At 42.5% G+C, this 22,762-nt stretch overlaps 2 protein-coding genes across 6 annotated transcripts in view; both read right to left on the bottom strand.

Moving 5' to 3' along the window:
- HKDC1 (hexokinase domain containing 1) overlaps positions 1 to 9,311 on the bottom strand; it is a 56,786-nt gene extending 47,475 nt beyond the window's left edge. Inside the window, exons 1-4 of one of the 3 annotated variants that reach the window (XR_002122001.1) lie at positions 8,486 to 8,663; positions 3,881 to 4,043; positions 1,529 to 1,677; positions 1,297 to 1,416 (exon numbers count right to left, since the gene is read on the bottom strand). Coding sequence is in view for 2 of the 3 variants with exons in the window: in XM_019625102.1 (XP_019480647.1) it covers positions 1,297 to 1,416; positions 1,529 to 1,677; positions 3,881 to 4,043; positions 8,486 to 8,548 (495 nt within the window). In the remaining variant the exon portion in view is untranslated. Of the gene's footprint in view, positions 1 to 1,296; positions 1,417 to 1,528; positions 1,678 to 3,880; positions 4,044 to 8,485 lie in introns of all 3 variants that reach the window. The other 2 variants (XM_019625102.1, XM_019625089.1) reach the window with 2 other exon arrangements.
- Positions 9,312 to 19,529: 10,218 nt separating this feature from the next.
- The window catches only part of SUPV3L1 (Suv3 like RNA helicase), a 32,066-nt gene continuing 28,833 nt past the window's right edge, over positions 19,530 to 22,762 (bottom strand). For 2 of the 3 annotated variants that reach the window (XM_019626437.1, XM_019626430.1), the window contains 2 exons: positions 21,307 to 21,455; positions 19,533 to 20,008 (listed from right to left, as the gene is read on the bottom strand). In XM_019626437.1, coding sequence (XP_019481982.1) covers positions 19,573 to 20,008; positions 21,307 to 21,455 — 585 coding nt within the window. In that variant the 3' untranslated portion in view covers positions 19,533 to 19,572. Of the gene's footprint in view, positions 20,009 to 21,306; positions 21,456 to 22,762 lie in introns of all 3 variants that reach the window. The other variant, XM_019626423.1, reaches the window with a different exon arrangement.

Genomic DNA, 22,762 nt, shown 5'->3' with positions numbered 1-22,762 from the left:
TACCATGTTATCAGGAACACACACACGCACAAATTTCTCTTCAGCTAAGACTTTTCTGTTCCCTCATTAAAAGAACAACAGCAACAAAGTGACCTCTTCTTTTAACTCCCATGCCCTTATCTTTAATCATTTTTTTAGTTCCACAAAGACACCCCCTTAGCCAGACCTCATAAGGCTCCCTGCTCCACCTCTTTCTGCACGCATATGGCTGATCACCATCTTCTCCAAGAGCCCTTATTTTGTGTCACAAAATCTATGCCGGCCCCAGAACCATGGTTACATAGCTATGCCAACACTCAGTTATTATTAAGGCATTTCCTTGTAGCTGAGGCTATTCTACTAAACTTTAGTCTTCACTGAAAGCTGGTTTTGGGGGATATTTTATAAAATACAAGTAATTCAACTAGACTTGGATGAGAAAAAGCATTTCTCCCTTCCCTGATGTAATCAAACACCCTTCCGTAGTCTAAATGTTACCAGAAAATCCTTATTGGAATATGATAAAAAATGGGTCAAAATGCTTTCAGGCACCTGCTGGCATTTTTCAAAACATTCTAGAGCTGTATCTTTCCGAAAAGGCAATCCGGTCTGGGAGTTGGTGAGCGTGGGCTGAGCCACTCTTGGCCACGTGGCACTGGACAAGGCTCTTTGCTCCTCTGAGCTGCAGTTTTTCTCAAATATAAAATAGAAATAATCTTATCTACCTCCTATGATTGTTTGGGGATTTTAATGAGATAATACACATAAAGAGCTCAGCATATTGCAAGATACAGTGTCAAAATCTGAAGTACATTTATTATTATTATTATTACTATTATTATTATTGAAAAATGCTGGTGATACTTGACTTAGGTAAATGCCAAAATCCTGGATGGACAAACCATACACTCACCCCCTAGGTTATCAAAAAAATATGCAAGTTTGATTCTCAAAGTCATATGAACTCCCACAGAGTTTGAGAATGTTTTTCCTTCTTCCTGGGGTCTCTGTTCCTGAGCTCCATCCAGTAAGAGGTGTTTAACTATTTGGTGAATCTTATCTCCAGGGGGGGGGGCGGAGTCCAATGCAACTAAGGTCTGAGAACCACTGAACTATGGGGCAATGAGAACCTCGCTGTTCCCTTGTGCTGTGCCCATGTGAAGTGTAAAATCAAGGCCACTGCGATCACGAGTTCTATGCCTCACATTCCCACTTCACTGGTTAAAAAAAGAAAAAGAGAAAACAAGCAAGAAAACCGCTGCTGATCAACCCTGCTCCCAGTCTTGCAGCTTTTTCCTTCCCCACCACCGGCCTTACCTCTTCTAATTTAGTCTGTGTGCAGGGAAAAGAAAAAGTTAGGCCAAGGGGCAGTTTCTTGTGCATCAACCCTTTGCTCTTCATGAAATCTGCCAGGCAGTCAGCTACGTATTCAAACAGCTGCAGAGGAGGGAAAGCACAGGACACTGGGCTAAGGCACAGCCGCTCGTAAGCTACGTGCCCAGGCCTTCCGACACCCCAGCCCTGCTTTGTAGAGCCCCTGCCCTAGTACCTCGGAGCCGGGCCCTCGGATAATTTCATTGGGTGTCGGATAGTACTGACTCTCCATCTGGACGTTTTGTTTCCCCTCTTCAGAGACCTGCACCTTCAAGACTCGAAACTTGGATCCTCCTAGATCCAGGGAGAGAAACTCCCCATTTTCTATTAAAAAGCAACCAAAAAAAGGTATTATTTACTGAGGGTATGCCATACATCAAGCTCAGCATTAGAAGTGGGATATGTAAGAAATGTCATTAAGTCTCACAACCATCTCAAAAGCTAGTATTACTGTCTCTTCATGAGGGGTGTAAATGTCTAATCATTACGTTGTTGTGTACACCTGAAACTAAAAGAACAAACTCATTGATACGGAGAACAAACTGATGGTTGTCAGATGGGAAGGGGTTGAGGGGATGGGTGAAAAAGGCAAAGGGGAGTAAATATAAATTTCCAGTTATAAAATAAGTCATGGAGATGGATAGTACAGCATAGGGAATATAGTCCATAATATCGTAAGAGCTATGGACGGTGACAGGTGGGTACTAGACTTATCGTGGTGATCACTTCATGAGGTATGTGTCTCATCACTATGTTGTATACCTGAAACTAACATACCGTATTTGCCGGCGTATAAGACGATTTTTTGGCCCTGAAAAATATGCCTCCAAGTGGGGGGTCGTCTTATACGCCAGGTACACTTCAGATAGACTGCCCATAGTGCTTGCCCCGTGCCATAGTGGCCTCCCGATGCCCGCCCACTTCATTCCACATACCGTTCAGGCATCAGCAGCACTGCTGGGTGTATGCTCGGCTGTTATGCGATTTTGCTGTTATGCGATTTTACCACACTCGCAAAATCGCACACAGCCGACCATACACCCAGTATGATAGCGAAAAATCGCGAATCGCGATTTATGTATGTTTGATTACATACAGCCTTGTGACAGTTTTCCTGCATGTCATAAGCATTTGAATATAAATATAAATGTTGAAATTAAATCTGATATTGTTTTACCTTTTATTTGGTGTGTGGAAGGTGTGCGGAAGAGGGGGTAGTCTTATACGGCAAGTATATAACAAACTCTGTATTTTGAGTGGAAATGTTAGGGGGTCGTCTTATACGCCCAGTCGTCTTATACGCCGGCAAATACGGTAATATTGTATGTCAACTACAATTGAAAAATAAATTTTAAAAAATATGTAAGGAAAAAGTCTAGATATCATTATGCGCACTAGTTGAGACTCCAGAAGCGCAGCCACTGCCCTGAGCCCTCCCAGTAAGGGGCAGAGCTGCGGTGTGACCCAAGTCTCTGACCCTGCAGCCTGAGCCCTGCCCACCGAGCTATGCTGTAGGGAGTAAATGTGTTCTTTTAGAGAAGGCAAATGTAAATTCAAGGCAGGTAGTATTAGAGATGTGCATTGAGTGGGGAGCCTATCCTAGCATGCTACAACCGGGAAGAGAGAGCTGGTACTCCAAGCACAGGGCAGAGCGGAGAGGTGGGAGGATGCTCAATATTTGGGGCCAGAGTCACACCCAAATGAGAAAATGTAACACGACCCAGCCCAGCACAAGACAGATGCTGTTAATAAAAAGGTGGAAATGATACACATGTTACGGCAAGGCAGCCCACCCTGAAGACTTCAACTCAGGATCCAGACAGAATTCCTGCCCAGGCCCCCTGCCAGTGTCCTCATCGTCAGTCACAGATATGGGATGGGAGCTCAGGTGGGCAAACCCTTGAACCAACAAGCATTTGTATAGACTTATCTATACAAAAAGTGGCTGCCCGTACCAGGTAATATACGCCCAAGGCATGTGTAAGGGCAACTCCATTTATTATCCAGTTAACAAATATCTCAGGGCCTAGCATGCATCAGGCACTATGCCAGGGGCTCAGAACACCATGGTGAAGAAGCTACAGACCCCACCCTCGTGGAGTACTGGCCTAGTGGGGACACTGTCAAACACAGCAGGGTGACAGGGGCACTGACAAGCACCTACCCCAGTGTGGGAATGCTTCTCAGATGGGGGCAGTGGTCTCTACACTGAGATCAAAAAGCTAAATTGGCATCCACTAGGGGAAGAATGTTGGGATGTTCCGGCAGAAGAAGGAACAGGATGTGTGGGGCCAAGGCAGGCAGAGAAAAAGCAAGGTACATTTGAGCTTTGGTTCAAAACTTTTGGTATTGAGTATGACCGAAGCTGGAGAAGTACGACTGAAGTATAGAGAGCTGGAGGCGGGGGGAGGGAGTGGAGAAAGGGCTGGAGTGATAAGCCAGGGTAGAGGGGCAAACTTCAGGTACCCGTCAGCTAAGAAGGAACCACCGGGGGAATCGGTCCCTGGCCGCCCCCAGCCCTGCTCACCTGAGCCATCTGGAATGGCCCTGACAAAAGTCGGCAGCATCTTCACTGAGGCTGTGGGGTTGGTGTCCTTCCCCAGGCCCTTCTGCATTTCAGCCTGGAAGCGAGCCATGATGTCCAAAAGGGTCTCATTGGAGAGTCGCATGTGATACAGGAACCTGTCCACCTGGAACAGACACCAGGGTGACCAGGGTTAGCTGCCAGGGCCCTTGCGCTCCAGTCGAGGCTGTAAATTCCCACTGCATGGGGACACCTTCATGATGTGGATTCCCAAAGGTTCCTTGCCTGACCCCTTATCAAGCTGGGGACAAGGTGGGGAGTTGGAAGAACAGAATGGAAGGCTGGAGAAGGTGAGAATTTATTCTTCCAAAGGATAAGGTCTGAGGAAGAAAAGATTTTCTCATTTTTATGATGGGTCAGTGGAGGGGCAAAAACTAAGACAGATTCAGGTTTTCTAATTCCCAATTCAGAGCCTTCACCTTTGACCCACGGCTTCTCTACTGGAAAAAGACCAGCTATAGCTTGAACCTTGAATTCCTAAACATGGAAGCTCTTTTGTCTACTGATGACAGTATAGATCTAAACATGTTTCCCTTTGTTTATGGGCTGCTAGGAAGCTCAGCGCTAAATTCATTTTCCAGCTGCAATCTCTAAAATCTAGTGCTTTAAATTTCCATTTTGTTTTTATCTGAGGCTGTTCTAATTAAGATGAAGTTTAAATTTTAAAGCCAGCTCAAATTGCTATTGGAAATCAGTGAATATCACTCAAGTAACCAGTAAATTGGGGTACAGGACCCCCAAGGGAGGTAAGTTATAAAAATCACTATGGCTGTGATCAGTCCACTTGAAGGTGATACATCACATCAGGAATACAAGAACAGCTTCCTCCCCCATGCTAATCATTTGGTGGGGCTTACTGGGGTGGATTACCGACAAGGGGAGGAGGATGGACAACGGCATAAGTGCCTTGTATTTGCCACCCGTGCTTTGTATACTGAGAGCCTTTCTACCCACCCAGGTCATAAGAAGGCTCGATCCTAGCATGTCCTTCGAGGAACTGCTCTCCCATATTTTTCTCTAAGGCTAAGAACATACATTACAGACTATAAAGTGCTTTCATGTCTGTCACCTCATTTAATCTCCATGACATCCCCTTGAGGCAGCCAGGTAAGGCCAAAATTCCTGTCCCTGATTAACAGATGAGGACTCCAAGGCTCAGAGCAGCATTAGGAGAGCTGTAGGGCACTGGCAGCCCCTGGAACTGCGATAGTCTCCATAGTCCTCGCCCCACACTCTCATTTTGCCTCACAGTTTCATGCGGGACCCACAAGCCCAACAGACAAACTACACCAAAGTGCAGGGGCCACATGACCTTTATCAAAGGACAGATGCCCAGCCATCAGCTAGGCCTAGAGGACAGGCATCCCAGTGCAGTCGCGGCCAATACGGAGACCCAATCCAGTGAAATGGCCATGGCTCCAGGGACTTGGGGGCCAGAGGGAGGCCAGGAAACCATCAGAGAGCCATTAATGAAACACGACAATTGGGCTTTCAGCATATTTGAGAAGACAGTACGGAACCAGGTCAGGCTTCATTAGGGGTTTCCTGTTAACCCTGCGTTTGTTTATGACTAATTGGTTGGCACTGCCATGCACACGGAGAAAGCCGGTGACAGGGATCTGACCCAAGTAATTGGGGCTTGGGAAAGGTGAGATGTACTACACGGGAACGAAACTTCCTCCTTTATTCCCCCAGGGCCCCTCAGACACTGCCCCTGAACCTATCGCTCATTTTCACGCAGCCCCAGAGTATGAAGAGCTTCTCTGAGCATCCCCGTAGTGTGAGTAATGGCTTTGAGGCTGTTTGGGTCATTTGTGAGCTGCAGTTTAACACAGTCATCCAGGACTTTGGGTTACTGCTCCCACTGCTTCAGTAAGTTAAAGTTAGAACTGAAAGAATGTCAATTTAGCAGCAGTTTCTTGTTTATTCTGTGTATTTTGCAGTTCCTGGTACAGTAGCTAGAAGGGAAGAATGAAACATATGTGGGAGAAAAAGGAAAAAAACCTCTCTACTTTCAATTCACATAGGTGATTTGGGGCTGTGTAACCAGGCACACACGTTGCAGGCCCGGGAGGGTGCGTGAGCTGCAAAGCCAACCCAGCCCACTTCTTGAGGGACTCCCAAAGCACGCATGGGAGAGCTTCTGAACAAAAGAGCCAGCAGGCAGCATGTTTAACACAGGAAGGGCAAGTTCTAAAATGTTAGCTCAGAGGTTATAGAATTATGGGATGCAGGAGCTGCAAGGGAAGATCATTTAGTCCAAAGGTCCCGTTTTATGAATCAAGAGTCATAAAAAGGTTTGACTTTTGGACCCAGTGATTTCACTTCTGGGAATCCATTTTTAGGGAAGAATCCCAGAGGTGGAGACCATTAAATACATACCAATGTTTATCACAGCAAATTTTAGCTGCTAAAAAAAAGAAAAGCGTTTTTGAAAGTAGCCGAATATCCAACAAGAGGGAAAAGTTAAATTATGGCATATCCAAATTGATTATTAGGAAGATATTAACATAATTATAAATAAATGGAGAAATGTACATAAGTGGTTACAATATAACGATAAGTGAAGGACGCACGTTCAGAATTGTATGTGCAATATAAATATAAATGTGAAAACATACATTCTGAGAAAAGACTACAAGAGCTTCCAACAGCAAATATGACAGTGTTTGTGAGGGTGTGGGATTAAAGGCAACATTTCCACTTTTCGTAATGTTGACTTACTAGACTGTAAAAAGGACACTTTGAAAACCTAACCACTCTTATGAGTGAACAATCTACAGGTCAGTGACCAGGCCCAGCCCAATGTTATCAATAGGTCAAATAATGTCAATATATTGAATTGGAAGAGAAGCTGTCAGAGTTTTCCTTCCCTTTCTTTCTTCCATTCCTTTCTGCTTTATTTTATATTGTTTTTGTTTTAATGTCGGCATAGGGAGATTTAAAAAAATTGTTCCAGGGTCTGACAGCAACTCTAGCAAGCAAGTGAGCCCAGGATCTTGATAAGTCTAGAGGCAGGAAGCACAGGAACCAAGGAGGGCACTGGCTACCTGACCCCAGAGACAGAAAGCCTGTGCCTTTGACCAGGTGTGTTTTCACCAATTGGGGAAGTGAAGGAGCCAGTGTTCTCTGAACCTGTGACTCACCCCAGCAACCCATAAACCAGCCTCCCATACTTGCTTAAGGTGGCTACAAAGCGTTCCTGATTATCCCGTCTCAGCTCACTCTCACAGGCTTTCCTGCCCCTCAGAGGGAGAGGAGAGGCTCAACTCTGGGCCTTGACAAAGGCTGCCCATCCAACCAGAAGAACCTGGAACAGATCAGTGGAGGCTGCGTTTCCAGCCAAAGGGGCCTCTTGAGTCTGCACCTGGGCTGGTGGACAAACACTGTCTGCCTGACTCTAGGGTGTAACAAAAAATTAACCACCACAAAGAGGCCCAAGGAAAGGAAACGAATTTGCAGACCCTCAGGTGTCAAGGTTCCAAAGACTCCCCGTTGGGGGTTGGAGAGATACCATGCAGGCTACATCTTTACTCAGCTAGGAATAACAGAAAGTGAATTCTTAAGCAGGGCTGTATAGCATGTTTCCACCTCCTTAAGAAGCCAGTAAAGGGCTCTGTGGATCTAATCCAAAAACATAAATGCAGGCTAAATCTGATTCATTTATGATATTTTAAGATTTGCTATCACCTCTAACCCTACTCTCAGATGAACAGACATGAGGGCTATAAGGGGCCATCTCCCTTTTTCTCGGTTTAAACACAGGAAGCATCAGGGCATAATGGAAAGAACGCAAGAGGAGGAGTCAGTGGCTTTGGTTTAATCTCCCCAGCACCACTTTAAATGCCTGGGTTACCTTGGCTAAGTCCACTTGCTGGGAGGAGGACTTCCAGGAACTGTAAATTGAGAGATTGGTGTGCCTGGAGTTGCAGGCTGGATTTCTTCCAAGCTGCCAGGAGGAAATGCTGATAGCCCCTAGTTGAGCCTCAGCCAATTTTAACCAGTTCACCTTGAAATGAATTTTGTTGGTGAGTTTCTTGGGCAAAGTGGCAAAATAGTGCACACCATTACTAGCACACCCCTGGCAAACAGCACAAGCCAATAACAAGTATTTCAATTACTGTACATAAAAACTCACCTCCCTCTTGGTGCCTTATGTATACACTTTCAAGCACAAGAAAAATCACATGCATTACTTTAAAAGATTTCAAAATTTCTTTTAAAATGACTCCCCTCTCCTCTGTAGCCTTCCCCCCTAACATTCCTTACATCAAATAATACAAAAGGTTTCTAAAGACTTTCTTCTCATCCCCTTGCCATCCGGCATCTGCCAGGAAGTTCCAAGTGAAATTCAAGGCTCAGGACAATATGCAATGTCCCCCCTGTGGGAGGCTTACTTCCTCTTCCCCTTCTGGGAGTTTTGTTTAACCGGTCCTGTGCGCCCTCTGTTTTTAAATGAGCTCTCTTAAATCCCTGAGGATGAACTCAAGGTATCAGGTCTGCCAGTGAAAAGCAAAGCAGGCATCTCTCAGCTTTGGGAGTCCTTACCGTCTTGATCTGATCCTCCTTCAGCTTGGTGAAGTAAAATGCCATCAAGTGTACCGCAAACATTTTCCCCAAGTTTGGTTGCTCCTGAGATGGCAGAGATTTCTGGGCAGTCTCCGGGGAACTGCCCACTTCCAATTCAGGCTGGAGTCCCGTGGGTAACTAGGTGCTACAGATGAAATACTTCCAGGCTGCTTAGTGCAATGATTAAACTTCGCCCCCTCTCTCTGGTCCCTCCCTCCAGCACACTTGATTGTCTAATAGGAGGCTCAGGATGGTGGCTGAGGGTTGGTGGAGGGGAGGCAGTGATACAAAAGTCAGACTCCAATGATAGAAAATCTTGTTGCTAAGCAACACTCTCAAGCCAGCGCTCCACCAAGCCCACTCAGCCGAGGAAAATCTGAGAAGTTGGGTGTTAAACAATACCAACTTTCAGCTGGCTGAGCTGCTCTGCAAATGTCCCGGCTTTTCTCTTTAGCCCTTTTCTCCTTGACCCGGCAGTATAACTCCATGACTCCCTGCTCCTCTGTAGCACTGTCTTAATGAAGACTAAACATTGCCCTGGTCAGGGAGGTTTCAAGAATGTTGGGACAAATTCCTCCATTTATGACAGATTAGATCTCTTAGCTAATAGTCCAAGGTAATGAAAAATAATCAATGAAGGTTTATCTATTCACAATGTTAAACCAGAAAACCTTGATTTCACAGGTAGTGATCCAGGAAAATATATGCAAGGGAAAGAATGAACTGAAATTAGCAGGACTCAGGGAAGCTTGCTGCTGGAAGGAAAAACTCAAGTTACAGGTAGGAAATGCCTCATGCCACGAAGGAATTTGGTTTACTCACTTGATTATCTCGCTCACCATACTTGATGTGAGAAGGACCCAGAAATGGGCCAATGTGTGTGAGTACAATAGACCTTGCATTCTCTCCCCAGTCACTGGTCAGCTAACAAAGGCAATAACAATGGTGTTAACAACAGCAGCTAACACGGATGGAGCACTTACTAGTTCCATTTGTTAGATGAGAAAACTGAGGCCCAGAAAAGTTAAGTGACTTATTCAAAATCACAAAGCTTGTAAATGGTACAGTGAGGACTCAAACCCAGGAGTTCAATTCCAGGGTCCAGCTCTTACCAAATACATAATATTGCCTCTCTTCTTTCTCCTCGCAATAAATGCTCAATTGATAACTATTAGTAGCAGCAGCATTCGGTTGAGCTCTTATCAAGAATTCCAACTACTTGGAAAACTATATACAGATTAAGGAATTCTTGGCCATAACTTCCCAAATACTAACGAAATGCTTCCTAAAATAAGACGTTAATGAAGATCAGTCAGGCACCCCAATATTTCTCGCTCCTATACCATACCTCCTCTTCAATAGAAGGGTAAAAACATGTTTTCCTGCCAGCTGAGCAGCCTCAGCTTTGTTTACTTTTCTACTGCATGATCTCATTAATCAAAACAATTACAAAAAACTGCCTGGTGAGAGAACTTTCAACAGCGGTCTCTCCAAAAGACTGATTCTCCAATCAGTGCTCTTTTTAGCCATATACATCATGTGGCTCAGTCATCAGAAGTCTAGCTTAAGCCCATGGTGCTTGATCAAAATTACTCCAGGTACTTTTCTAGATTGATATCTGAGAAATAAGTATCAGATACTGTCTCCCAGATTGAGAAACCCAATCCTTTCCAGCCTGTTTACCCCTCAGACTATGAACTCTCTTTTAGCTCCTTTACTTTGTCTATTAGACAAGCAAACAAAGGTTAACCTTCAGTTGTTGAAACTATTCCGTTCCCCAAAGCATGTGGAACTGGTGGTTTTCTGAAACAGGCATGCTAGGCTTGAGTCTGCACAGGCTGAGGAAAACTGCCCACAAGCGATAATGGTACTTGTCTTACTTCCTCCTTATAAAAAATAACCTCTGTGGTGCAGTTTGGCTCCAACTGTCCTTGATTTATTCAACATAGGGATAAGAGGTGACAATGGCCAGTGGACAAAAGGACACAAAGCCATAACCAAAGGTCTCTGCAATCTCCTGGTTGCTTGTATGTGCCAGATAGGCAGCCTTTGGAATTTTAATCAGGCAAGTGACACTAGACAATTTCCATCAGTTACATCATTCCATTTTTTTCTAAACAGATTAGCACTTACATTACAGGTGTGAGTTAGCCTACTAACCCAGGAAGCTTAATGATTATGAAGATCACATGCATTTGGAGTCACCTAGCTCAGCCCCCTCACTTTATTGAACAAAGACAAAAATAACTCAATTATTTTTATCATTCCTTGTCTGACTATTCCGGTCTAACCCTTGGAATTTTCACCCTTATCAAAGCTCTATGTAACTATTCAAGGATATCTTAGTGTAAGTCTTATAAGCACTTGGATTTTCCTTAAGAATATCCATTTGAGGGCCAGCCGAGTGACGCGATGGTTAAGAACTGGCTTGAGACGCCAGAGGACCCCAGTTCGGATCTCACATATGAGGGCCAGTGACGCTGCCCTCTACAGATAAGATGGTGAACAACAGCTCGACCTGGAACTGGGCTGCCATGAGTCCCCAGGGACGGCTTAGGCTGCAGCCCCTGTGGCAGTGGGTTGCCATGGGCTACCGTGTGTAGCCAGCAACCAGCATGAGCGGCCAGCAGCCGCAGTGAGCAGTCGTTTAGAAGCCGGCGACTGATCTGCCTCACCTGGGAAGAGCGCAATGATGGTGCCAACTTGGGCCAGTAAAGCAACATCCTCCACAACTAGACTGAAGAGCAAAAGGACAGCAACTTGTCTGTTCCCCTCACCCAATTCCCCAGCGCTGTTCCCATACCCCCAATTCCCCAATAAAATCTTAAAAAAAAAAAAGAATATCCATTTGAGGGTTGGCACTGCCAAGTGACATTTTAGTTAAAGTGTGTTACCCATCTGGCCCAAATCTTCCATGTAAGAAGGGAAATGCTCTCACCTCTATCCACGTTTCCATAGAGCGCTCCCTTTAAAGAAAGTATCTGCTTTCCTTTAAGTATTGAGCATGGTAATAGGACTAGAAGTCCAATAGAATTTACCTATTTATTCAGTAAACACTTGAATAGTGTTTACTAGATGGTTTACAATATGAATTCCCACAGCAACTATCATTCTCTCCATTTTACAAATGGAGAAACTAAGGCACAGTGCCAAATGGGTACATGTGGAATAGATATTTAAGTGGGTAATGTAGCTGCAGAGTCCTTGCTTAATCACTGTGCGACAATGGCTCTCATGAACCTGGGAACATGTTTCCCCACGAAGGGAAAACATGGGACCTAAGCTGGGACAGCTCGCCCAAAGCTGGTAGCACAGTGGCAAGTGCACAGGCCCTGGGTTCCCCTCTGCCCTCGGTGAAGAAGGCTCCAAGTTCCTATCTGTAAAGGGTTCGTAGCTATCTCAGTAATCATTATGAGAATGAAAGTAAATGCCATCACATAAGGGAAGGCATATGGCCCACAGTGGGCACGCTCAAAGCATCCCTTTACTCTAAGTCTTCACCTGGCTAGGGAGCCCTTCTTAAAATTGCTATTTCATCTCATGCCATTTGGTCCTTTAGGGTAAGAAAACACATGCAACCCTTTCTTTCAGTATATTCGACAAAACGTAACCATAAACCATTAGAAGATACCAGTTCTATTTACTGGAATTATAGGAAGAGTTAGGAATTTTATAGTCTATTCCTGTTAAGAAAATAGAGCTGAATTCTGTCCCATATTCTTTTTAATGATGAGTCCAAAGTTATGTTGTCCATAATATAAATCAGTCCGACCTGCTGGTATTCCACTTGCTGCAAAAGAATAAGACAGTGTTAGAGAGCAAACTTCCATAAAAGAGTCAACGTAGAAACTTCCAAATACTGCCAGTAGTTACAGTTCCTATGGTGTCTCCATGGGAGCAACCACAAATGAAGCAGAAATGTTAACCTCAGCAAGTTTCAAAAGAATGCTACTGGTCCTCTTCTATAGGTTTAGTCCTGACCCAAGAGAAGACAGGGAATGCTCATGAGGAAATCAATTGTACACAATTATTTTTTATCCCAACTGTACATTAAGAGCTGGGTTTGCAAAATACACATCAAGGAAATACAAGTCATACAAGGAAATGTGGCTTTTAACATTTTTCAGAGTAATTACAATCACAATTGCACGAAATAGCAAACTTCTAAAAGCAAATGAGACTTCTGGTTAACTGCAGCATAAACACACCAGGACAACGAGAAATGAAATAGTGATTGATAAGGAATGTTTAACATAATTTTGGAAGACAGAAAGCTAACAGAAAAGTAATGGCTTAGCAACGGAAACACTGAAACCTAAGTGCCTGCAGTGATTCTATTGAGAAATGAGTGATATTTGTAACTCTAGAAATGTTCAGGAATTGGAGGAAACACAGAGCTAAAAACAGGCGATTGGCAGCCCGCCGAATGGCATGTTGGTTAGGAGTCGGCTTGGGACGCCAGCTCTGAGCAGCAGGGCACCGGTTCAGATCCCACATTAGGGCCAGTGACACTGTGCCCTCTACAGCTAGGATGGTGAACAACAGCTCGACCTGGAACTGGGCTGCCATGAGTGGCTGGCAACGGCATAGTCTGCAGCCCCTACTGCAGTGGGCTGCCATGAGCTACCATGAGTGGCGGGCAGCCAGCGTGAGCAGCCGGCAGCTGCCATTAGCTGCTGTGAGCCACCATGAGCGGCTATCCAATGGCAGCGAGCGACTGCCTCACCCAGGAAGAGCGCAATGATAATACCAACATGGGCCAGTGAAGTGACATCCTCCACAACTAGACTGAAGAACAAAAGGACAGCAACTTCTGTTCCACCTCCCCGATTCCCCAACGCTGTTTCCTTCCCCCAATTCCCCAATAAAATCTTTAAAAAAACAAAAACAAAAACAAAAAAACCAGGAGATTGGCTAAAAGTCTATATAAAAAGGCAGTTAGGCCCCAGGGGTGCCCCTCCACCTAGAGTGATGACCAACCCCTGCCCCTACAGGACACTGGGCATTTATCTCTGGAGAGATTGAGCCCAAAAGCCTCTGAACTTGGGACCACCAGGCACCATGTAAAGTGAGAGAGAGAGGCACAAGACTGAAAACAGGGCCACAAGGTGAAACCTTCAAGCTGAACAATGGGCCCCCAAACCATTTTTTTCTGTTGGTTTCCACCAGCAGACATCTATCTGTAAACATCCCTTCCCTCCCTCACTGGGAGGAGCTGGGGGTGTCCATTTTTCCTCTGGTAAAACTAAATGGCCTCAGAGAAAAATTGTAAAAGCCATGGATATGGAAAAGGCAAAATGACAGAGACAGTAAGCAGATTGGTGGTTGCCAGGTGTTTGGAGTGGAGGAGGGTTGAATAAGCAAAGCACAGCGGTTTTTAGGGCAGTGAAGCTATTCTGTACGATGCTGTATCAGTGAATACATGAAACAATACACTTGTCAAAACCCACAGAACTTTACAGCACAAAGAATGAACTTTAGTGTATGTGAATTTAAAACAAATATTTAGGAGACTAGGGATGTAATACAGGCTGACAAAAGAACCTAACTGTATTATAAATGTATGAAATCACCTCACTGAAGAGGATGGGAAGATGCTGACTTAATAATCTTGGTAATGAGAGGGGTCAGCAAGACAAAAGACAAAAGGAACTGTACATAGCACTGTGGCCTGGTTAATAAAGCTGTTCAGACCCAGGAGCAGGGCTGAACAAATCTGCAACCACTATACATGTACACTGGAACTGAACAATTAAGTAAGTGGAGGGTGGGTGGTGGGAGGTAGGTTTTTCGCTGTTGGGAGTGAAGGGTTATACACAAGATAGAAGAGGCTAGGATAATTTGTGTTACTGGATTAGAGTTGAGAACATCAGTATAAACTCAAGTTAACTCAACACAGAGATGTATATATGATATACAAATATTATACATCAATATTTGTAGATATGTGTATATACATAGGTTAATACACTCACATGTATTTCCTTGCTGTGGCAGCTGAGAAACCCTAGAGGAAATGACACCCATTAGCAATAAGCATACATAGTGCTCTGATTTTTGTTTCTAATATCACTCTAAAAAAAATAAAGAAAGAAAAAAACCAGGGATCCTTGGAGAAATGGCAGATTCTAGACTAGGGCAGGATATATATACAAGATGGACTTGAAGAATCTTGTAGTACCAGAAAGGAAATGCTAAAACAAACAAACAACCCCAAACAAACCCATTTTATAGAGTTCTTAGTTTGTTTTTTTTGTTTTCTTTTTTTTTTTTTAATTTGGGGAATTGGGGGATGGGAACAGTGCTGGGGAACTGGGGGACGGGAAACAGACAAGTTGCTGTCATTTTGTTCTTCAGTCTAGTTGTGGAGGACGTTGCTTCACCGGCCCAAGTTGGCACCATCATTGCGCTCTTCCNGGCCCAAGTTGGCACCATCATTGCGCTCTTCCCGAGCGAGGCAGATCAGTCGCCGGCTTCTGGACAGCCGCTCACTGCAGCTGCTGGCCACTCACACTGGCTGCTGGCCGCTCACGCTGGCTGCTGGCTACATATGGTAGCCCATGGCAACCCACTGCCACAGGGGCTGCAGCCTACGCCATAGCCGGCGACTCAGGGCAGTCCAGCTCCAGGTTGTTCAGCATCTTAGCTGTGGAGTGTCACTGGCCCTCATATGTGGGATCCGAACGGGGGCCCTCTGGCATCCCAAGCCAGTTCTTAACCATCGCGCCACTTGGCCGGCCTGAGAGTTCTTAGTTTTGAGCATTTTAATTCAACTAATAAGGTAACAGCCTCTAAGAAATGCTATACTAGGGTTGTCTAATTGAAATAAGGATAATACACACACAAATACATTATAAATTTTGACATAACAATACAAGATATGATATATTATGTTGGTAAGGGAAAAAGAGTATTAGCCTTAGGGCAACACGGAAGATAAACTCAAAAGTTTTAAGATCAAGGCAAGATTTAGAGTTAAAAGAATATGTGAAAATGCATGAGTTCTAATATTACTAAAAATTAAGTAACAGGAGGCAGAATTGGGAATTCAGCTGCAAATCATTTATATGAATTTGTACTGTAAGTAAAAAGTCATGGTATATGAACCAGGTGGTAATGAAATTGAGATTAAATTACTGTGCAGAATTTCAGAGACTAAGTCATAGGAAGTTTTTTTTCCATCATCTCAAGGTAGAGACTCTTCTCTTGTAATGGCTGAACACCTCTAAGAAAAGCCCAGTGCTGAAAGCATCTACTCTTCCAAGAACTCAGCACTGCCAGCTGTTAGAATGCCAACATTCTCCCAAGAAGCAACAAAATCCTTACCTTCTTTCTCCCTCAATGCCATACTCCTTTATTCTTCTGACTTCTGTGACTCCCTTTCTTTACAAATGTGTTTCTGAATCTCTTCTCAGATGTAGACATTACAGTGTTTATTGCTATTCCTCTTATTTTCAAAATGAAAAAAAGGAACTATCAAATAATAATAAAGAGGTCTAAGAAACAAACTGTGGTAGAGAAAACAAAAATTTCAATAGATTGGAAGACAAACTTAGAGAAATTGCCTAGAAAGTAGTACAAAAGTCATGAGTATAATTTCTAAATACCAATTTAACAAAAAGGAGGAATAGTTATATGAAAAGGTTAAGTGGGGAAAAGGAATGATTTAAGAAAGCTAAATCCTCACCTGGTATAACAGGAACTCAATAGCTAATGTCTTAAAATAATGACTCAGGAGATAGTAGGATACATATTATGTAGTCAGTAAGGTACATACTAGAAAAACAGTTGAAAGTGTTTGTCTCTGGTTTTTAAAGAGGTACATACATTCCTATTACAGAAAAAAAAATTTTTTAAATGGCTTAAGCTTATTTGGCTTACGTATATAAAGAGAAATTAATGTGCATAAGTGTGGGTTAGGGGAGAGGCCTTACTTCCAAGTGAGTTTTGTTTTGAATTTATAATATGCGTTACTTTAAAAACTTATACACACGGAACTTTAGACTGTGATCAACATTCATTCATTTACCAATTTTAAAAGGATCACAATGAGTGATAAACATTAAGAAAATGAAAACGTAGCTGTTGAAAGAATAAGGCAATTTTTGAACATTACAAATTACTGAAGGAATTTTTTTTTAAATGATCTTGACCTGATTACAAGCACTTGAGAAAAAACATTTTCCAGCAGGGGATTAACAATTTCACTGCAATTTACTGGTGTATCAAATGGCAGTTCAAAGTAGTCACTGAGTTACAGGACTTTGCCAAGGCTCTATGAGCATCAGGAGCTTTTCAAGGGCATGGAGGGGACAGGGAGCACGTGACAGACTCTTTCTGTAGATTCTAAGAGTGTAGCCTTCAAGGATCAAGTTCAAAATTCCCTCCTCTACCAAAATGTGCCCAAAATAACTTCTTAAATTCAGTCTTCAAAGGCCGATCTTACTTCAAGAACTTTTTCTTCTCTAGCATCTTTTTTCCCATAAAGACAACTATTGCTTATCACTTCTGTGTGGAAATATCTATGTTCAGTGACAGATTTTTGGATAACAACTCAGAAGCATGCTTATGAACACTGCTATCTCTGTTCACATTTATGTATTTTGTAGCTGTAAAACAGAGAAGGGAAATAACTAGATTCATTTATCCATTTGCTTGTCTTTTTAGCAAACCACAACTTTTTATTATATCCTAATAGGTTTGCTTTGAGTTGGACACACCTAGAATGGCTGCATCATAATTGCAGACTCCCAGTTCTGAGCTGTAAGAGACTTTAGTGATTTGTGATAGTTTTGTATGCTTGTGACTCACAGCAAGTCATTTTTCAAAAGACCCAATTTCATTTTGTAGATTTACTCTTGTCCACAAATGTAATGTACAAAGCATTACAAGTCATTGGTTATTATTCCTAACCAGTTATTGTACTAACCACATTTTATTAATTACCCAGCTCTGTATAGATGGGAACTGAGGTCAACATCTAACTCTCAGTTGACGCTCCAAGTTGATGTTCAGCTGAATCCACAATCATTGAAAGAGGGCTTTCAGGAAAGTACTTCAAAACCTGTTAGAAAACTGTAAGAAAAAGAAAAAAGGTTGTATTTCGGAAGGGTTGAAATCATGACTTTGGTGAAATATATGCCTGGGACTTAGCCCAGAAGCCCACAAAGAAAGATAAAGGACATGTCAACCTTGTTGCAGAGAAGGAAAATCAGGTTGTTTTCATAGTTTTAAGCACTTTGCAGAATTATTCAGGGCCACTCCAATTATGTTTTCCTTTTTGTTTCATTGGATTTCATCTTTCTTTAGTCTCTTCTTGCGCCTAACCACAGACTCTGTCCCCCACAAAGGTGAAGGTAAACTATTTATCACTATTTATAAACACTCCAGCTCAGTGTTCAAGCAGCCCTTTCCTTACATCATCCCCCACCCCCACTCTTATCCAAGGCTTCACTAACATTTAACTTGCCGGTTTGCAATTGTCTTGTCTTCCTGCTCTGAATTACCAACTCTGGCCCCCGAAATGGAGAAAGTGGGAGAATTAGCCCTTTACGTGATGTACCTCATCACTTAAATACAATGAGACCAAATCCATTACTCAGTTCAGTTCATGGGTATTTCTTGAGACCATCTGGGCAAGAATGGACTATGTCTGCTATGGCGTAAGTCACAGGGGAAGGCAAACTCTACAAGCTGTTGTCCAACGCAGAACATCTAAAGAAATATGCCCTTCCAGGCATTTCACTACTGTTTACCCACAAGCAAGGGAGAAATATCATCAGTGTCACCTGTTCAGCCTTTATTTCCACAAAGGCAAAGGTTAGAAGAATAAAGCTTGGCATCTCAATTAAATGACAAGTCATCTGAACTCAGAACTACCAAAGAAAAATGCAGAGATGACTAGCTTGGCAAACTTGGCTGTTCTTTGACCCAATTATTCAAATCAGTTTAATCCCTAGTCTGAAATCAGACTGGTTAGCAGTTGCTCAAGAATTTAGTTCAGTTCTTGAAATCACCTAAGAGCCCAATTCACAGCCCAGAACAAACTCAAACTTTGAGGTTCACTGATAAAAAACACTTCCTTATATACCAGGTAATGTGCTAAATGCCACCTCATCACATTTTACCTCCCGAATAACTGTGGGCATTACTGTCCATCGTCTTCAGATGAAGAGACCAAGCCCCAGAGAGGGCAAGTTCACTGAGCTGGCAGTGATGAGCAGCTGAACCCAGGTCTGTCCAGCCAGTCTACATCCTTAAGCTCCTTTTAGCTGTCTCTGACCAGTGCTGAAAACTGCTGGACAAGTAGAGGCCACTGTGCATCAGACTGGCATAGGAAGACCTCTTGGACATGGGAAGACCTCTCACTCTATCTAACACAGCCCACCGCAACCACTCGTCACTCTCTTCCCTTATTCTATTGGGTTGTCAGAAAAGTCATAATTTTTTTTTTCGTTGTAAAAATGCGTCATGACTTTTCTGACAACCCAATAGTTTATCCAGCAGTTATCTCTGAAATTACCTACATTCATTTATCAAAGGCTGACTGTGCTTCTACTACAGTCTAGGCACTGAAGAGACTGCAGTGAACCAGACAATCTCTGCCCTCACAGAGCTGACAATATTTAACTTATTCCTACTGTCTCCCACATCAAAATCTCCATATATGTCTTCCTTACTGCATATTTTCCGGCACTTAGAACAGCTTCTGGAACATGCAATATTTGTCAAAGAATTCCATCCATGACACCCTCAGCAGCGGTGTCGGAAACTGGTCACACAATTCACCAAACTGATTTTATTCCCATGCAGAGTTCCTTATAGTGCATTGTCTTAGTGCTATACTACAAATGGTCATTAATAAAGCTTTAAATAAAATCTCTAAGACATTCTGTATATTTAAAATATAGAAACAAACAGATTACTCATCTTTAAAAGTTCATTTTTCTGGGCCAAACAAAAAACAAACAGTAAAAGATAGGCACAATACTATAGTAGGCAGTAAATGCAGATGAGAAAAAAAAAGGATTTTAAAACAGATTTTATTTGCAAAAATAAAAATAAAACTAATTCGAATCATTTTCCTGCTTCTTTCTTCTTGTCCCTTTTGAGTAAGTCCCAGGTTCTGTCTTTTCCCTGCCACGCTCAGTTCGCCGTGTCAGCCACTCCTTTTCTAGCTGCTTTAGCATGTCTGCAGTGAGAAGTCCTTGCCGCAGCAATCTGGAAGCAAGGGATTTCTCTGCTGCATCGGGGCTGGGTGGCTCGGCAGCTTCACTCTCTAAAGTTTTGGTAAGACGCGTCCTTCTAGCTTGGCTTCGTAAGGTTCCCGACAAACGAGACTGGCTCTCTGCTGACAAGTTCTCCAAATTCAACAGCTTATGTGACTCTGAAATTTTAATCAGTTTGGTGATGTTGTGTACACCATCCTGGATAATGCCGTCTAGTTCTTTCTGGAGGTCTCGAACAAGGCTGGCATCTGGAAACATATCTATAAACCGATAGCTGGGAAAAAGACATACTGCGTTATAGCAACAGCTCTGTCTATAGTTGCTGAACTAATCTCAATGATAGTAACATATCATAACACTAATTCCAAATGTTCAGTCTTTGCAAAATCTGTCCAGTGCCTTTGCTCAACCTGTATTTCTGCCCCAATACACCTGAGGAATATGTCATTATGAAGATAGGTCATCACTCCTATCTTAAGTGGTTCCAATATGCTCCCCTAATGTGACATGCCCCTCCTTTGAGAATCACTAATCTAAAGCAGGGGTCGGCAAACTTTTGAGAGGGAAAAGCCACCAGGGGTCAGCAAACTGTGGCTCACGAACTATGGCTCTGAAGTAAAACTGAAAATGAAAATAAAACTATCATAGTTTCATTTATAAAATTTTTAGCCAGCCAAGTGGCTCAGTTGGTTAAGAGCTCGCTCAAGAGTACGAGCTCTGAGCAACAGGGTCACCGGTTCAATTCACAGCCCGAGTTGAGCTGCCACTGAGCTGCCAACAGGTAGCAGGATGGCTCAGCTAAAATAAAAAATTTTTTTATACGATATTATTCACATAATGGTGATTATGTAAAAATATATTTACGGCTCTCAAATAATTTTTAAATTGTTGTGAGGGACAGGATTGGCTCTTCCAGGGGTCAGCAAACTTTTGAGACGGAACGTACGCAAAGAGCCGCATGTGGCTCGCGAGCCGCAGTTTGCTGACCCCTGATCTAGAGCAATACAGCAGGTCCTCGAATAACATCATTTTGTTCAACATCATTTCATTATAACATTGATGAGATACTAGAGGAACTTAACTCTTGTTTGTACCAATTAGCCCGTGGTAAAATTGGTTTCGTCATATACCCTTTAACTTAAAGTCTCAGAATCTACAACAAGGTTAATTGAGGACTTACTGTACCTCTCAAATGTTAATCTGCAAATCAATCACCTGGGGGTCCTGTTAAAATACAGAATTTGACTAAGACTGGTTGGGCCTAATATTTTCTATTTCTTACAAGCTCCCAGGTGACACCAATGCTTTTGGTTCACGAACTGCCCTTTCAGTAGCAAGAATCTAGTGGAACTTCTCACCTACCTATCTTAACTAGAATCATAAGAGGAACTCCTTAAGTCACTTTTGGAAAAGGGATAAACCAGGATCAACTGCTTTACTGACAATAAACATAATATAGAGCACCCTGAAAATAGATGCCTAATTTGAAAGTGCAAAAGACCATTCATAAAACCTTTAATTTGCCCTATTACTTATAAAAATGACAGCACACAAAAAGGAAAAATTTGATACCTTAGCCACAGGTAAAGATCCAAGACATCATGGACAGCTTCGAGATCCATGAGGTCTTTAATATTCTTAGGTGGAAGTAATGGCCATTTCGTATATCGGCGTAGCCACGCAAAGGTCAGGGGCTCATTCCTGCTATACTGCCGAGCAAACTGAGAGAAACACCAGAAAGAGTTTGGTATGAGAATCAGAATTCACTGAAGTCTGTGATTAGAAAACAAAAAGAAAGAACAAAATGTTAACCGTGGTTGTGTTTCAATAAGCAGGAAGGTTTCTTTCCTTCTTTATACTTTTCTATTATTTTTGTTTTAAAGAAATTCTTAGTTGTTGTTTTTTTCTATTATTTTTAAGAACATTTAATATTTTATAAAGGTACGTTTTAAAAAAGGTGGGGGGATAATTTCCTTCTCTTTACAAAACCAGGGCAATAATAAGTACATCAGAAGTTGTATAAGAACTAACTGTCCAGGGCCTAAAGTCTGTTAATGTTTATGATTTAATGTCCTAAGTTCAGGGCAGAAAGTACCTAAGACTCTCATTTCTTAGTAATGGTCCTATAATCTATAATCTCTGATATGAGCTTCGTTTTCTCTATCTTGTTAATGTTCTCCTTTATTATAATGAAACTCTTGAGGTAGCTTTGGTGCAAGGCTGGTCATGAGTTAATCAAACCAGTAAAAAGACTCTGCCTCTTTCCTTGCTGGGTGGTTCTGGCTAAGTCACCACTGTGTGCTTCAGGTCTTCATCAGTGCCGGGAGACCACCACCCCACCTTCCTGAGCTGCAACGCACCGCTGGAGAATGTGCTCTGGGAACCATGCTGCCCTCCAGACAACATCAGGCATATTACATACTACAGCATACTAGGAGACAGGAATACATCCATATAAGACCTCTCAAGCAAGAGGTTAAAATCATTAGCATCAAAAATAAGCTGATTTCAAATGGTACATTTCCTAATGAAGGATAATTATCTCTAAATGTTTAACCTAAGCAAGGTCAATACTTCAGAGAGGCTGAGTAGTTTTAGACTAATTGTAGTAAAATATAGTAGTCCCCCCTTATCCTTAGGGGATATGTTCCAAAACCCCCAGTGGATGCCTGAAACTACAGACAATACTGAACCCTATATATTCTGTTTTTTCCTATACATACATTCCTATAATGTTTAACATGTAAATTAGGGACAGCAAGAGATTAACAACAATAACTAGGAATAGAACAATTATAACAATATACTATAATAAAAGTTATATGAATGTGGTCTTACTCTTTCAGCAAACTAGCACAAATTCTTTTCCTTCTTCACAAATTCACGGGTAAAAGATTTCATTCTTACTATAGATCTTAGCAACCTCAGCATATGGGATTTTTCTTTTCTTTTCTTTTTTTTTTATTTTTTATTTTTATTGGGGAATTGGGGGATGGGAACAGCGCTGGGGAATTGGGGGAAGGGGAAC

This window comes from Hipposideros armiger, unplaced genomic scaffold (assembly GCF_001890085.2).
Source record: "Hipposideros armiger isolate ML-2016 unplaced genomic scaffold, ASM189008v1 scaffold_15, whole genome shotgun sequence".
Lineage (NCBI taxonomy): Eukaryota > Metazoa > Chordata > Mammalia > Chiroptera > Hipposideridae > Hipposideros > Hipposideros armiger.
This window is presented reverse-complemented; position numbering and strand designations above follow the sequence as displayed.